Here is a 16,936-nt window from a genome sequence, read left to right on the forward strand (position 1 = left end):
CATTAACCTTCCAGTATAGACACTTACACATTACACGCGGCGGACTAAAAGATGGCAATATTAGATTACTTTCTTGTATTAAATCCATATAACTTAATTCATTTGCATCATAAGCTCAGATATTTGCAGAAGAACTTAAACTAGAACTATACTTGATGTACTCTTTGCGGAGAAAAATGGGGTCTTAGCCCTGAAAGACTGTACTGGTTCTATGTGACTGGTTAGATCTATGATCATATATGGAGCGGCAGGCTGAAGGAATTCAACGAGATGCTGGATTGGGAATCTAGCAATGGATGTTCTGCTTGGCCTATCTCCTCAAAGGAGATATGCTAACCTTTGTATTTGCATATAGAGAAAGTGGGCAGAACTACCATTTGCAGGTTTAAACAATATGCCCATAACTGCTCCGACATGTCCTACCAATGGGCTTGCAATGGACGTCATTGTGCTATAAATGCCGTCAGATTTGACGGAATCCTAGCCGTCTTAAGAGACGCAGGGCTAAACCCGAATGTTTTTAGTTCTAGATCTAGTGCTACTTCTTGCACAGAATAACTCTTATTCTGTGCTTTTATTTCAATAAAAGTCTTTACACACGGCAAGTAACAGCTGATTCAGCGTGACATGTGGTGTCCTTTTAAATTCTACTTTCTTTTGTCGTTTAATAATATAATAAGGTAAATAAAATAATAAAACAAAAATTATATATCATATAATCAATTTATTATCTATTATTTATAATCATTGTTAACAGTTAACCAATATATTAAAATAAACAGGAATATTATGGACGCATGGAAGTATAACAGCTACATTAACATCGAATGCAAATTACAATAATATAACAAAACGACCATTAATAGATAAAATGGCCAAGGTTTTCTTCATCTTATTCTTTTTTTTTATCTCATTAAATTAATAATTTTATGTTTAAAAAGTAAAAAAAGATGACCATTAAGTAGCCTTAAAAACGAACAGATTACACAACTAATTATTACCATTATAAAAAGAAAAAACCATTCGTACCTTTGTCGCATAAAAATCGTATAAGACCTATTTGATTGAAAAAAAAATAGATAATTGTACATAATAATCAAGGAGGATAAGATGGAAAAAGATATGAACACAAAAGTGTTTCTTTTCCCTATTGCATTTTAATGCCACCTTTTTGGAAGATTTTTAATGCAATAATCCTTTGTTAATCTTTAAAATTTTTCGTCCGGATCACCAAGACTATGGCACACTAGTTTAGTTTTTTTACCATCTTATTTTCATTCAAAATGTTTTTTTTTTGTGTTACTACCAGTCTTGTCATTTTTCTTTATATTACAGTTAATTGTTTGAGATTAGTACAAATGGGACAAAGTTTTTGTTTTTATCTCTTATTTATTTTTTTTATCTTGATAATTAAACGCATGATAGATGAATTATTTTCACAAATTGTGATTTTTTCAAGTTATCTATATGCACCGTATACGAAAACATGGCTTTGTACAAAAGTTGTTTACCTAAAAAATTTTTTTCACCACAAATAGTTGTTTAGTAGCTATATATTTTTTGCGATGAATTTTTATAGTTTCTCATATTAATTAATAAAAATTATATTATTATGTATATACATGTGTGTATGTAGTTATCTTTATCTGTGACTGGTACTCTATAAAATTTTATGATTTTCTTATCGTTTACATAGAGCCCCTTTTACAATGCTAAAATTGCTGTCACTACCCTGACTAAATTTACAAGAGTTCCTTTTTTATTATTTATTTTAATAATAATCTTAAATAATAGTTATATAATTTGCTTTTCTTCATCATTTTCTCTTTTTTTATTTAAGTTTCGTTACACGTTTGCCGAATTTTCTTTTGACATTTTGCTTGTGCTTTTTCCCCACACAATTTTGGGGACCTAGACTAGAAATCACAGAACATGTGAGAAGCCTTTTTCTCAACTGTTTTGTTATTCTAGATTTTTTTAGTAAGATTTAATTAAATTGGAAAGAGATCAAGTTAAAATTAATTTTAAAAAATGTTTATTTAACTTATTCTTAAATAAATTATTTTTTTGAGGGCTAAAGCTGAAAATCACTGATTTCGTTTTGATGTTAACTTTAAAAATAATTTGAATAAACACTTTTCCTTTAAGAATATACACACTGGTTGTTTTTATTAAGAAAAATCGGACTTGGTCCCAAAAACATGATTTTTTATCTATATAATTTTGATCACAGAAATAAAAATATAAATATCTAAGTATAAATAAAACTAGTGGACCACCCAGTATGTATATTTATTAATTAAGTTTCTTTTTATTAATAAATAAAAGCTCTACAAATTAGTGAAGTAGACAACTCAAATATATGGAATATTTTAGTACCTCAATAAAAAATAAATGGAAAACTACATTATAAAATAAAGAGTTTGATAAAGAACATGTTTCCTTTTTTATTTAATAATAAAAAGAAATGTCGCATATTTTTAATTAAAAAAGAATGAAACTACATCTCCGTACCTAACCTAACCATGATTGTAATTAAAAAAAATAAGTAGCTGTATTATAGATAATAAAACTCTAAAAAATTTAAAATAATTACTATTTACAATAAAAATCATCCGCGATACTAACTAATTAAAAAAAAATCCGCATCAAAAAATTCTATTTACAAATTCACGAGCTAAGTAATTATAAAACTTATATTTAATCAAAAGTTTTTTAAAAAAGCTTTTCTTTAATCTTCGTCTAAATAAACAAAATAGGGCATTCAAGAACATTTCAGTCTTTGAAGATCTCCGCAAATTCAATTTTTATCATTCTTCAGCATTTTAACTCTTAATTAATATTTATGAATTGATCTCACTGTTCTAATCGTTTCTCCTCTTCTAACATCGCATCCAATTCGTCCGTTAAATTAGCCAACATGTTTCCGATATCGTTTAAAACGTCCACCGGTTCGTTTCTTTGTGCTCTTTGTTGTTGCTGTTGTTGTCTGTTGGGCGTTGGTGAGGGGTGTGGTGGAAGACCTGCTCTTGAAGGGCACGGTGCAAATTCTACTTGTCTACCACCAGCTCTTGTTCGTATTGTTCCCGCGTTTTCGTTAGCAAATGGCAGTGAATCGGATTCAGTACTCGAGCTTGACTAAAATAAAAAGAAAAATTGTTAGGTATAATATAACTTTTTTCAATGATGCAACCCTAACATCTTTACAATTACCGGCTTCATCTCCTCGATTTTAGAATCGCCGTCAAAATGATCTTTCTATTTACATAAATGTACTTACTAAAGCACACAAAGCTTGCATAAAATAATTCGCATATCGACATTGTTAATTAAACCTAAAGACTTTGCCAAATTTTCTAACCCAAATTGCAAACAATTTGATAAGACCCATGGTAGCCCATAGAGCCATAGTTTGGTGCTCAGCACTAAAACATATAAGGCTAGATTGCTGCACCAATTGCAACGACTGGTTTGTTTGTTAATTAGGTGGGCCATGAGATCGACACCCACGATCACGACGGAGACTATGCTGAACGTGCTGTCCCTAGATATTTTTATTAGGGAGGTGGCCGTCATGGCTTTGCTTCGTTTGCGATCAGTTAATACTAAGCAGATTGTAAAAATGTCCCTTCTTGAAGCTCGAACAGACTACATCACACCTACTTTCCTAAACAGGCCACACTTTGGCATTGAGACGATACCCTAGCAACTTTACCACACGTAAAACGCTGACCATCTACATTGATAGATAAAAGAAGGCTGGAGGCTTTGAAGCGGGAATCTTCCGCTCGATCTCCAGCTGTACCTTTTCATTTCGCTCAGGCACGACTGCTTAGGCCGAAATAACTGCTACAAATATAGCAGCGAATGTGATCATCGATTTCAAAGAAGTTAGCAGAAACGTTGTAATCTGGACTGATAGTAGACAGGATATGCTGGCTCTTACTAGGTATCAAAATACATTATCGTTAGTGAAGTCCCGTTGGAAATCACTTGATGAGGCTAATATTTATAACAACATCACGATAAAGTGGCGGAAAGGACATACCGGAAATAAGGAACACGATTTCCAGTTTCCTCTGTACGATCTGGAAAGTGGTGATAAAGAAGAACCTCTCATTTACTGCTATAAGGAAAAGTATTGCTATATTGAAAGCCTAATACAGTGATGTCGGCTTATAATGAACCCGCATGGACCATACTAAAGGGTTCACTAAAACCGGAGAATTGAGAAAAATGCGACATTTCGTTGCAATCGTAATTTATTGAAGAACAAAAAGCACAACTTAAATCGAGCAACAAAGTAGATAAATAAGGAGCTTAAGTATGCAGAGAAAAGTTGGAAATTTACCACACTATGAACGGAAAATATTTTTATACTTACAGGGGGTTCCATAACGAAGTACTGACATATACATGTTATTTTAAACGGAATGATATACTTTTTATTGCGTGTTCTGATTCTACACTAGTGCTATTTGTTTTTGAGTTATTTTAATTAGAAGCTTTTTTCAGCAATTAACACTATGTCCTTTAAAGCTGAATTGCCCAGCAAGGAGTCGAGCTAGAAAGTTAAAAATTGTTATAGTTCCTCCTGAGATCTCTTCAAATGGAGCAACATTGGCTATATCGGCTTATCATATACAGGATGTTCAAAAATGTAACTACCATATTTAATTGTAAAAAAGCCCAAACTTTTAAATGGGACACACCATAATTGATTAGCTTATGAGATAGAGAATTTAATTCACTACAAATCTTCAGTACATGTCCCTATGCATATCAATTGCAGTTTTTGAGATATTTCAAATTTATCAAAATCATGCAAAGAATGGTAGAATTTGCTTATTTTCTTCATTAATAGGCCATGAAATAAGAATAATTAAGGATTTTAGTAAAGCTTTTGACCGGGTGGATCACGAATTATTTCTATTTCCAACTCCATTTTCCATCGAGCTTTTTGCGATAGATGGGATGAGACTGTAGTAGGTGTCTTTGCAAAAAAAACTCTGCTCTACCCCGACCGGAAGAGATCAACTCAGTTCATAGAAAAATCAAAAAATGACTTGAGGCTCCTCAACCACTTCCTGACCGGACACTGCAGGTTATGTAAGCATATGTTCTATATGAAAGTGGCGAACACACCCTTTTGTAGAGGGGAAGACGAGACGGTAAGTCAAATTGTTTGTGACAGTCCCAACCTCGCATACTTAAAGGAATCCATTTTTGGCCACAAATTCTATTACTGTTCTACATGTATATGAACGTTCATTAAAACCTTGGGTTGGTTTTCTGATCCCTGAATGAACTGTAAGTTATGGGGATGTACAAAGGGCCTAAGTGCTGTGAAAGATAGTAGAATTCATCCCCACATGAAACTATATGTATACATACATACATACAATGTGTTTTAATTTTACTTTCGTTTTAAGATTAGATATAAATTATTTTAAAATGTAAATATTTCTTTACCTTAAAACTAGCATCCGAGCCATTCCGATGTTGTAAAGCTAACGTATTAATTAATTCCTGTTCTTCCGCGCCCCACGATCTTGATGGACTCATTTTGGGTTGATGCGCACCTGGTGGTGTTCCAGGGGCTGGAGGTGGTGGTAAAGGTAAATCACCTTGACTATCCAAAGATATACTCAAACTATCCGAACTCGGATAAGCAGGTAAAGGCAATGGACTAGATGTTTGAACATGATGAATTTCAACCGTGGTTGTTTGTTCTTGTCCATCGCATGAATCAAGTCTTTTTGGCGGACTTGGCGGCATTTTTTTACCCATCATAGGGCTCCCGTATTGTAGATGGTATTTAGTGGTATCAATTAAATCCCTTGGAAGCGTTTTGTATTGAGGTGTTGTGTATTTTTCCGGGTTGAATTGAGGTTTTTCGAAGTCTTGGAACGATTCGCGCGCTTTCGCTGGAATTTTCGCGATGGGACGTGGTCTGATTACTCCTCTAGGTCTCGGAAGGGTTCCACCCCCTTCGTAAAGTAATCCTGATTCGTTTGTGGGTGTTATATCACCATCGTCGTAAGATCTTGGTCTCCAAGCCATTCCTTGCTGGGTGTAATAAAAAGTTTGTGTGTTTTCTGGACAAAAAGTGTGATGGGTTCGTTCTGTTGGATCTTCTAGGGATTCTAATGATTTTCCTCTTCCTGTTCGAATCTGAAAATAATTAATAATAAAAGTTATTATCTTATTTTTTATGAATGTTTTTGAAAATAATTTCTTTTTTCATAAAAAGCGTAACTAAATAAGTTTTTTGTAACATGCAAGTTGCGCAAACATTTTTTTAGGTTATTAAATATAAATTTGTTGATAAAAATTTCAAAATTCTTCAATTATTTTCTCTTTTAAAGTGAATTAGTGTAGGTACCTTGATGGGAACAATGTCAGTGCAATACACGGGCTGCATGTAGTGAGTAGCCGATGCCGCCAATTGTCTGGTCTGGTCGATCTCCCAGGGTTGATGGAAGGAACGAAACGTGCTGTGGACGGTGGGGACGCCCGGGGACGGTGGCCCCAATGGAGCGTGCACGACCACATCCTTTATTACACAAACATGCAGCTTAAGCAAGGAGACAGCATAAGAGCGGATAAAATATTTATTTTCTTTTCATTAAAAAGGGAATACTTATTTTATTAAAACAATTTTTTTTTTAATAAAATAATAACAAAACTTTCTTTCTTTTTTTAATTTTCCATAATACACCAAAACAAGTACATAAAATGAACATGAAATAGTTGTTTATTTTTTAAACATTTAAGGTGATTTTAAAAGATTCTACAAAAGGTAACATTCTCAACATGCGGAAATAAAAATTGATTTATTCTTAGTTGGAAATTATTGAATTAAATTAAAATTCTTAAAAAAATTAAAAATAGAATTAAGTTAATTTGAAACTACGAATTTGTGAACAACCATCAAGGTTATATTTAAATTTATTTGCACAATTAATTTAGTGTATATTTAAAAATACAGTAAATCCTTGAGATAACGAACCTCGTTAGATTAATATTAACTATTTAAACCAAGGACGGTAGTTTTAGATTTAATTGTTATTCAGCGCTAGATTATTGTATATTTTTATTAAACTAACTCTAGACTTAGATTCTACCGTCCTTGGTGTAAATATAAAGCTGTCCGAATTTGTGTGCATAAAAATTATTCATATAACGAACTTTTGCCTATAATGAACACTCCTTTCCCCGTATTAGGTCCACTTTTACCACCTCTTGATAAATTTAACCGATAGATAAATCGGCGCTCTTAGCCAATGAGAGCGCTTAAAACCGCTGTAACCATGGTAATTATCTATCGAATAAATTTATCAAGAGGTGGTAAAAGTGGGCCTTAATCCATTATATTGAGGTTTTCTTTACTGTATTATAGTCTGTATCTATTTGGTTTTAATTAAAATCGTCAAGGAAATTGCCTGTAAAGTTAAAAATGGGTTAAATTTAAGTACAACCTTGATATAAACAACACATTCATTTTATTTGCTTGTTTTAATGAGGTTTTTTGGAAAGATATGAAAAGTAGTATTAAATAGAATAGCGAGCAAAATAAAAAATGATAACATACACAGTAGGTTGGTTCGTCGTCTCGTACCTGCTGGGTGTATGATCTGTTCATGTCGAACCGTTTCCCAGCTTTTATGTCCTTGATTCGTTTAATCGCCAAAATAATTTTCTTTTGATGGCCAAGTTTAACGATACCGAATTCTTCCAAGTCTTCCCAAGTTAATTGGGCAACTGCTTCTATCGTATGATAACCCTGATCCAAAAAATTGGGTTGGTACTCTTCCAATCGTAGGATTTGTAACCATTCTTCTAAAGAACCCTACATAAAAAACATTAATTTGAATTAATATTTGAAATGGTTTTAGATTTATAACAAAAAATTCTCACCGGAATAAAATCAGGTAAATTATCCGGTAAATTTAACTGGGCGATTTCAGCTTTTAACTTTTTACGATGATTCGGTTTTTTGATTCCGATAGCTGTTAAATCTTCCGGTGTCATTCGCCCCATCGTCGGTAAATCATAACCGGCAGTTACGAATAAAGGGAAATATTCCTCGAGTTGTAAATCAACCAAAAAGGTGTGTATAATATCTTGATCCGGGATTCCTTGATGGATCATTCTTTCGATTCTTCCGTGTTCGGAGCCTATCGAACATGAACTTAAGGAACATCTTGGACTATTTGAAGAACCAATTGTACTTCTTCCTGCTGTACTTAATGGATGATACGAAGCTCTACCACTATCTAAACTTGCTGTACTATGTCTTGAACCCGATCCGGCACTACCACTTGAAGAACCAGGACTATCTCTTCCAGGAGACTAAAAAGAATAAATTAGAAATTTAATATAATATACAGTATACTTAATAAACATAATTTGAAACCCAATAATGAATTAAATTCCATATTGTTGGATAATTTTTTTAATTGACGTTTTAATAAATGTCATCAAAAAATATTACCAACCTAAATTAATTGCAAGTAATTTTTCAATATTTTCTTTTAATATGGTGTTCGTGTCATGATTTGAGTTTAAACTCATTATTTATAAAGTTATTTTTAAAGAATTAATAAAAAATAGCAACATTTTCACAATATATTATTTAAAAATGTCAACATTACCAACGTAAATCTAAATATGGTATAACTGCAATGCAATTTAAAACATTATTAATTTCCAATTTTTTTATTAATTAATGTGATATGTAATTACATCATCATTAAATCACCATATTATAAATTTGTAAATTAAGTATATGAAATTAATTAACTTCAAATTAATTCTATTTAATGTCAAAAATTGACAGATGTCATTAATTAAAATACAAACCTGTGTCATATCAATCCCTTGATCTTCTTGTAAACTCAACTGATGATGATAATAAACAGCAGCTTTATGAGTTAACATAGTGCCTGGTTGTGTAGGAAATGTAAATGTAGGTGGTGTATAGAGTGGTCCGGGTGATTTTCCAGTACTTCCGCTTACTGTGCTACCATAATCTGAGTGATCATCTGGAAAATAAGTAAAGAAGAAAACTTTGAAATTTGTTGTTACGGATGAGATGGTGTGGTTTCTTTAAGGTTGAGTGTACTGTACGCCCACATATGGACAGGATTTAATGGGGTTCTACTTTCCAAGACCGTTTTACGGTCAGTTTAAATTATGGAAGCAATAAAGGTGCTAAGAGTGCATTTTTATTTGGGACGGTCTACTTTTCTAAACCGCCGTCGTGCGATCAATTTGCACATCGCTATGGCTAGTGGAGACGTAAAACCTTTAATGTTAGTTTAAATTTTCCGGTTGTAACATTACAACTTTTTATTGTGCGGTTTTTATTGTGGATCGAACAAGTTTTAATACATAATTTAAAATAGTTGTTGTGAAATTAGATATTTTAAATTTTCCTCTCCTTCACTTTAATTTTCTTGCTCAATTTATTACCAATCGATAACGGTTTGATTCAATCAAATTAATTTATTAATATATGAAAATTAGATACTTTTTGTGTTATTTTTAAATTTCAGCTTTAATCTTTTAGGTTTTACCAGAAATTTTTTGATGATGATGTTAAAATCTTTCCTTACTACGAAGATATCTTCGTTTAAACTCTTGTACTGCACACGAGAAGGGGTCAAAGTAAGCGAAGTCCAGCCGACCAGAGTACATTAACCTGTCCTCACATGGTTAAACGGGTGCAACATATTTCTGGTCGACGGAGGAAGCCATCGAGGATTCAATAAATTCCCGGACGATATTTGCTCGGCGAATTTCCTATCGCCAAGAAGGGGATTTTACGAGCCAGTTCGTCGGCATCCAGCTTAAACAGGCACACGGAGACGTGACCTTTGCCATCACGTCCCCGCAAACCAGAAGAAGTACCCATTTACTAGCAAATCGAATAGAAGAAGTAAACGAATCAAGTTTCCCACGTAAGAAATTAATTTAAAAGTTTCCTTTTTTATTTTTAATAATCGTTAATTCTAATACAAGATGACAGTTAGTAGACAATTTTAGATGAGGATGAAGCGACCATAAACTTGAGATAAATTTGTTAGGTTGAAAGGGAATGGGGAATTGGAGAAATGGGGACGTGAATTGGGACGAATTAGACCAATTTAGAGTAAATTGAGACGAATTTAAAACAAATCTTTCTCGTTAACAAGTTAATACCTTTATATTTAACACCGACAATTGGGTTTGTTTACAAGATGTACTTTAAACAATTATTTTTTGTTAAGAAATATGTTTTCCTGTTATTGTAGAGAGTTCTTGTTGGCGCCAGTCTGAAGAGGATTCCGGGAGTTAATTCAGAATGAAGAGGTGGGTTTTCTAAGAAAATCTATAGCCGCTGGTCAATGGAAAAAACGAATGGCTCATACATAGCGACATTCCAAACTCACGTCACTATTCTGTATAGCTGTTTTTTTATTTCTTTTATAGCTCGGAAAGCGGCGCCAAGAAAGGTGACGATGTCTGTTGGCTCTGTAATACAATTGGTTTCAATTGAATTTACTTCGTTACTTTTAAAAATATCGCATCTAAAATTATATTTTCCTTTTTTTATATTTTAATTTGCGTTATCCTTGAAGACGGATGTTTATATTTTAAGAATTGTTTTGACTTGTGGTTCTGGTTAATAAGAAAAAAAAGCACGTTCACTATATTCTCCACATGTGATCCGCACATTTCATCACCAACAATTTAAAAACGCATTGTGTTTTAAGGATGTTTTTTATGTGCAAAATGATCCCGAAAAACAATGTGAAACTAGGACTTTCTGAATTGAAGAAAGTTTTTAAGTACCGTCGTTTTTGTTTTCTGGTACAACTTGTAACACAGAAGCAAAGAACTAACTTTACTCGTAAATTTCGAACAATATCCAATAGAGAACGCAAATTACCAAGGGTAATAACATTTTAAAGTTTATACACTATTAATAATAATCTTCAATGAAGCATTAAAATTATTATTAACTGAGAGATCGGTTTGCAGATGTTATAAGAGAAAATTAAGTTAAATCACGTTTAACTGTGTAATATTAAAATCTATTTTTGTTACAATGAATTTTACACTGCAATCTATTTTACTGTTCGTAGCCAATCGTATACTTTATCAACCACAAGAAGAGTTAAATATCAGAGGTTGATGATGATTAAGTTGACGTAAGAAAGAATTTTGTCTACTCACAGTTGAAGAAGAAACATTAATGAACCTATTTCTAAGCTATTCGAAAGTTGCTCTAATTCCGTAAAAAGAAAAAAGATGAATTATTTGAAGAAATTTACCTTTGAAGCACTTGCGTTTGCAATGCAAATGAGTTATTGTTAACGTTTTTATGTACAGGATGTGGCAGAATAAATTAAGCAGTTTTAGGGGTTATAAAAAGGTAATGGGTGTATATAGATTTCTCATACTTAGCAATAATATACATTTTCAAGAATGTGTCCATCGTTTGTACTGAAAATAAACATTGTGTAAACAATATGGTATGTTCGGTATGAAGAGAATGGGTAATTATTCATGAATTTTCGTTTGGGACGAATGTATTTCTGCTATTTCAAAGCGTAGGTTATATCAATCCCAGAAGAATGTCATGTACCAAAGCAAGAAAAATATTTTTAATGAGTTGTATTTGAAAGCACCTGAATATCTGAACTTAACAGATGCATTTGAAACAAAGAAGTCTTACTATGAATAATGTTATTGTCATTATGAATGAGGTAGAGTTGACATATAATATCAGATGAAACCTTGTAAGCAGAATTATTTACAACATTTTGTTATTAATAGTCAAGAAAGATAAACCAGACATTATACGGAATACACCAATGTTTAGACAATATAGGATATTATCGATTTTCTTGCGTATTGATGCAAGTAGTTGACGTATTAGGTGTATATTAAGTTATTCAATTGATTCATTCAATATTTGCTAAAACTCTGAGTTACCGATTTTACATAACTGAGTGAATTATGTAATTAAAGTAGTTATGAAAAATAGAAGTAATTCATTGAACGATAGATAGTTCAATAATGGTAATCGGTAAAGATTTTAGATATTTGCTGATTCACACAACAATCGAATAGCTTATAAGAGGTACTATGTAGATTAGATCGATTTACATGCATTGTGATACCAGTTTAAAATTTTTAAAACACAAAGTTTAAAAGTTCTGGGAAAAGCGAATTACTCAAAGAATGACATCGCTGATCTCAATTTAATAAAAATGTTATACGTCATAAACTTCAAAAAGTCTTGAGGCTGCATAGATTGATTGAGCGTTATAACAAGTAGATGCTGTTTTTAAGGCAGTTTATATTGGGCAGGGATCTCACCCGAAAGTTGAAATCCCAAATGGAATATAAACAATTTGGCCATATTAAACAAGAGACAGAAGTTTTGAAAAGTTTTGTTCTTTAGTAACAATATACAAAAATATAGTGATATCATGAGCACTACATTCTCTTTAGGAAGGAAATAAATCTACATTCGTTAAAGTATATAACAGTACATACAGGAGTGATAGTCGCGGATACACACCCAGATTAATAAAAACGTATTTATGAACCATAATAATTATATTAAAGTTCTAAAAACCTAGTAGATGGCATCACTAGAAGAACTTAAGAAGTCGTCCAACACACTAATGAGCATATTCCCACCTTCATCACCATCAACAACTTTATAGCTTGCTATTAAATAGTATTATATTAAATATTCTATTAATTAAGCCGATATAGAGTACAAGAAAAATATTCTCCAGAGTTACATAACATAACCAAGTCATTATACAAATTTGGGCTCAAAAAAGAGTTTTTTGCAAAAAAATCACTCGAAAATATTGCCATAAAGATACTGCACCCAGAGATATAACATCAAAATAGATTGTGAGTGGTATTACTATTAATGCCAACAGAAAGATTCTCTGGAGTTTTTACATCATACTCTAAGTCTCAAATGGACAGTCTGTGTAATTGGTTAATTTTCAATCAAGTGTTGCAGTCCTACTACAAATAACTGAAATACCAAGTTGTATACGGTTTGTTAATACCTCGCATGACATACCAACATGACATAATTCAAGTTGATCAGATGCAATAGACCATGTATAACTTGACGGTGACACAATTGTTCAACTTGAATGTAATCAAAACGTTTGTGCATACAACAATTGTTAAAATGTTGCTGAATTAATTGAACGTGTTTGAAAAATAAAGAATAGATTTAATTATAAATTGAATAAATGATTTATCCTTATAACTTTATATTGGATTCCTCTAGAAAATGACTTGGTTGCCGTATCATTTAAGAGAAAAAAATGAAACGGTAACAAATTGTTACATTTGTTGCTTTTTGCTTGTTTGTTTCAATACAAATTATAATTGCAACCGCAGGCTTCTGGCGTAACGCAGCAATAAAAATATATGACGCGAAGAGAACCTGTAATTTATCTAGACCTTATCTAAGACGACGACGACGACGACGAAGCGTTCCAGGACCGGCTTAGAAAGGTCCTTGATCTCTTCCCGCTCGTCTTATATACAGTTTTAAGGCGCGGTAACACCTAAACAGATTTTACACCCATCAAAGTCAGATTTACAGTCATTAGTTCCAAGATTTCTTTGATTATAGTTGATTAACATTGACAACTCACACCTTAAAAAATAGTTTATTTTAAACAATCTTTTAATACGTTTCTTTTATATCCATTTAAAGTCAATTCAACAATGTATATTCTCCTTAAATCAGCTTTTGGCTTCGTTTTGCTCGGAAACATCATAGCCTCAAGCTTCGTGCACCGTAATTAAGGAGTAAAGTAATATTATGCCAAGGTCGTCTTGCCGTGGCATCCTGGTGAGAAGAGTATTCGTCGCCACAGGACGAATACAAAATAAGTTAATGGAAAGAAATCTTGGGTTGGGTTCAATTTTCTTTTAGTAAATTGTTAAGCTTTTATTACGTTTTTGTTATATTTTTGTTACGTTTTTATAACATTTAATTTTTTGGCATAAAAAGAAATAAATTTACCTCTACAAGGTACACCTGCGTTGTCAGATGTAGCTAAAAATCCTGCATCCTCTGAAGATGCGTAACCTGCCGATCCAAAACTACTTCCGGAATGACGAAATTCGTGAGGTACCGCCGGTGGGGCCACCTTTTTTGCGGTTGCCGCTGGCTTCGGTGGCCGCGACATTCCGCCTACTGTAACAAGAAATAAAAAAAATTATTAATATAAAATTGGTAAATACACAAAAATAAATAAATACGATTGATTAAAGATATTTACTTAAGGGGGAAAAAGGTGACGAAAGTATTTAAAAATAGAAATGTAGATGTTTACGGTTTTAGAACAGGTAGAAACTTTTTGGATACTTTATCTTCCGGTATCTCCGGATGTTGTTTGTAAGGGTGACTTGTATAAACTAACAGTAAATAAATTTAAAAGTAAACTCATCCTTTTCGAAATCTTTTGAGGAAAGTTTTTCTTTAATTTTTGTAAACTCACAAGCTATTTTACAGTTACTTTTAGTACTTGATTTTCTAATAACATACTTAAATACAAATAACTATTACATATTGAGCGACAGGCAGCTTTCAACTGTACTGTCAACAATTTTTTTGTCATTTCAACGGCCTTAGAGGTTAATAATTCCGCAATGGTAGGCAGCAAAGTTACGACTTGGAGTAGTAGCGAATGCTGCTTAGGAATTCCAATTAGGTACGGTGTACATTGTATTTCACGGAGGTGTTAACGTTCTTCTAGGCGCCAGACACGCTCCCCGCGGCGGATTTATCTCCCTTTCACCCACGGGGTTTCAGGTGCAGGTTTGCTTTCCACTTGGTGGACACAATCGACTGCTGCCGCCGTTGCCGCGTATATTGGTCATTTGGGGCGCCGTTATTTTAACATCATCGCCCACGCCAAACTTGCGCTACGCGGCGCCAAAGAGTACTTTCAGCACGTTTTTCTTTCATGGTCCACTTCATCTAATCAACCTGCACATACACTTAAATAATACCGCAGTGTTATTTAACAGCTAAGAAATTTTTTATTTTCAGTAAATTTATTTTTTCTTGTTCAAGAAAAAAATTATGAAGAACGGAACTTGCTTCTCATTAAATATGTCAGCTAAACATGTGTCGGAAACCTGCCGCGTTGTTAAAAGACATAAACCGGGCCCAAGAAATACCACTTGGCTTATGAATGATATACGAAATACCGATACCTGCTCTCTAAAACAGTTTTTCCTTCGACTCTAGCCGGCAATTATTTATGAATGAATGCATTAGTGAACGGGACGTAGAATTAAATAGCGTCGAACGAGACTCTTATGGAATCGTCGTGGGTTTTAGTTAGCCTTAACGCAACCCACCAATATCCCTGAATTACTTTACACAAGGAGACAGTTTCGTAACCAAATCGATAAACACTATAGTTATAGTAAAAATCAATTTAAACATTCTTTTAACAGAATCTATTTAGATTATTATCTCATATTAGAAATTTATTTAAAATTTTTAAGTTTGATTAATATTGAATAATACAATATCAATTATATTTGTAGATGCAAGCCTTCTAAGATGACAATATCAAATGATGGAAAACGGAATCAAAAGTTTTTATTTAAGTTCTACTACTACAAAACTTGAGAAAGCGCACTATTCATGGATTGAAGCAATGAGGGTAACTGGAATTTGCCATAGAACAAGTTTAGAAGAGGTTTTGAAAATTGCAACAGGTGATAACAAAAAAATATAAATATATTCACCACTTAGATTGTGGCTCAAATACGAAAGTCATGGTTTCTCTTTAAGGTTTTATATGGGTGTAAATTTCTATAAAACCATTTAAAGTGAAATTTAATAAAATTTATTATAAATCCGGGCAAAATCAAGCTATTAAATGAGAAATTATCGATATATTTGAGAATCGATGTCAAAAATATTGCTGTTTTTATATCATTTTTGAAATCTGATAGATTTTGAGGTTTGGATTAAAGTATTGTTTAACAGAGAATTTAATTGGGTTGGGTTGCTCTAATGAAGTTTACCACGTAATGTAATATACCCTTTACGTCCTGAGGCCAATGAAGACCTTATTATTTCACAATGTTACCTTGTAGTAGTTGTTTAACAATACCCAAACGTCCCCCTTTCTAATTATATACGACTTATAAAATTAAAAATCCAACATAGTATTTTTTATAAAGTAATCTATATTTATTATTTTGGACAATTGCATTGGTTTTATGTGAAAAAGCAATTCCAATGCTATATAAAAGAGAATAGGTACGTTAAAATGCTTGAAAAGTTTTGCTTATGATTTGAAGACGGGTCTAAGCTGTGCCAAGCCTTATTATTAATTACTATGATGGTTAACAACGATTATAGAGGACTTGAAAAAGACAAAAAAGATATACAGAAAGTATTTTAAGCAGAGGAACCGTTTAAGACTAAATAAATAAAATTTAAGCAGCAAAAAAAAAACATCTTTAGATACGTGTAAGTTTAAACCTGAATCTTTAATTTCGTGTGTGTAATAAAATCTAGCACGTATTATTTTATATACCAGGCAAGTTGTAAATGGGGGTATAAGTGAGCTTTTATTTCTGTTAATAAAACCCACTTTAATGACTGTTACGAAGTATCTGATTACGTGAAGGAAAGCACGTACCTTCTAGAGCAGATTCAGGTTGGGGAGATTAACAGGCGAAGTCGAGGAGCTTATGAGGAAATTCGTCAAGATATACTACGTGGCTTTTAACAACGGAAGATAACACTTGCACGGTATTAAAAAAATTAATAATGATTAATGATGTCAAAAAAAAACTTGAATACATTCGACTTTTTATTGCGTTTAGACAAAAATAATTTAAAATTACAGTAATATTTTGCTGA

The 16,936-nt window shown here is 32.6% G+C and overlaps 1 protein-coding gene across 10 annotated transcripts in view; it reads right to left on the reverse strand.

Moving 5' to 3' along the window:
* Positions 1 to 704: 704 nt before the first annotated feature.
* The window catches only part of LOC111429253 (CRK like proto-oncogene, adaptor protein), a 150,554-nt gene continuing 134,322 nt past the window's right edge, over positions 705 to 16,936 (reverse strand). For 7 of the 10 annotated variants that reach the window (XM_023065122.2, XM_023065124.2, XM_023065121.2 and 4 more), the window contains 7 exons: positions 14,066 to 14,239; positions 8,866 to 9,047; positions 7,921 to 8,355; positions 7,595 to 7,852; positions 6,386 to 6,556; positions 5,473 to 6,174; positions 705 to 3,138 (listed from right to left, as the gene is read on the reverse strand). In XM_023065122.2, the coding sequence (XP_022920890.2) occupies positions 2,857 to 3,138; positions 5,473 to 6,174; positions 6,386 to 6,556; positions 7,595 to 7,852; positions 7,921 to 8,355; positions 8,866 to 9,047; positions 14,066 to 14,239 (2,204 nt within the window). In that variant the 3' untranslated portion in view covers positions 705 to 2,856. The remainder of the gene's footprint in view (positions 3,139 to 5,472; positions 6,175 to 6,385; positions 6,557 to 7,594; positions 7,853 to 7,920; positions 8,356 to 8,865; positions 9,048 to 14,065; positions 14,240 to 16,936) is intronic. The other 3 variants (XM_023065117.2, XM_023065119.2, XM_023065118.2) reach the window with 3 other exon arrangements.

The sequence above is a fragment of the Onthophagus taurus genome, chromosome 1 (assembly GCF_036711975.1).
Source record: "Onthophagus taurus isolate NC chromosome 1, IU_Otau_3.0, whole genome shotgun sequence".
NCBI lineage: Eukaryota > Metazoa > Arthropoda > Insecta > Coleoptera > Scarabaeidae > Onthophagus > Onthophagus taurus.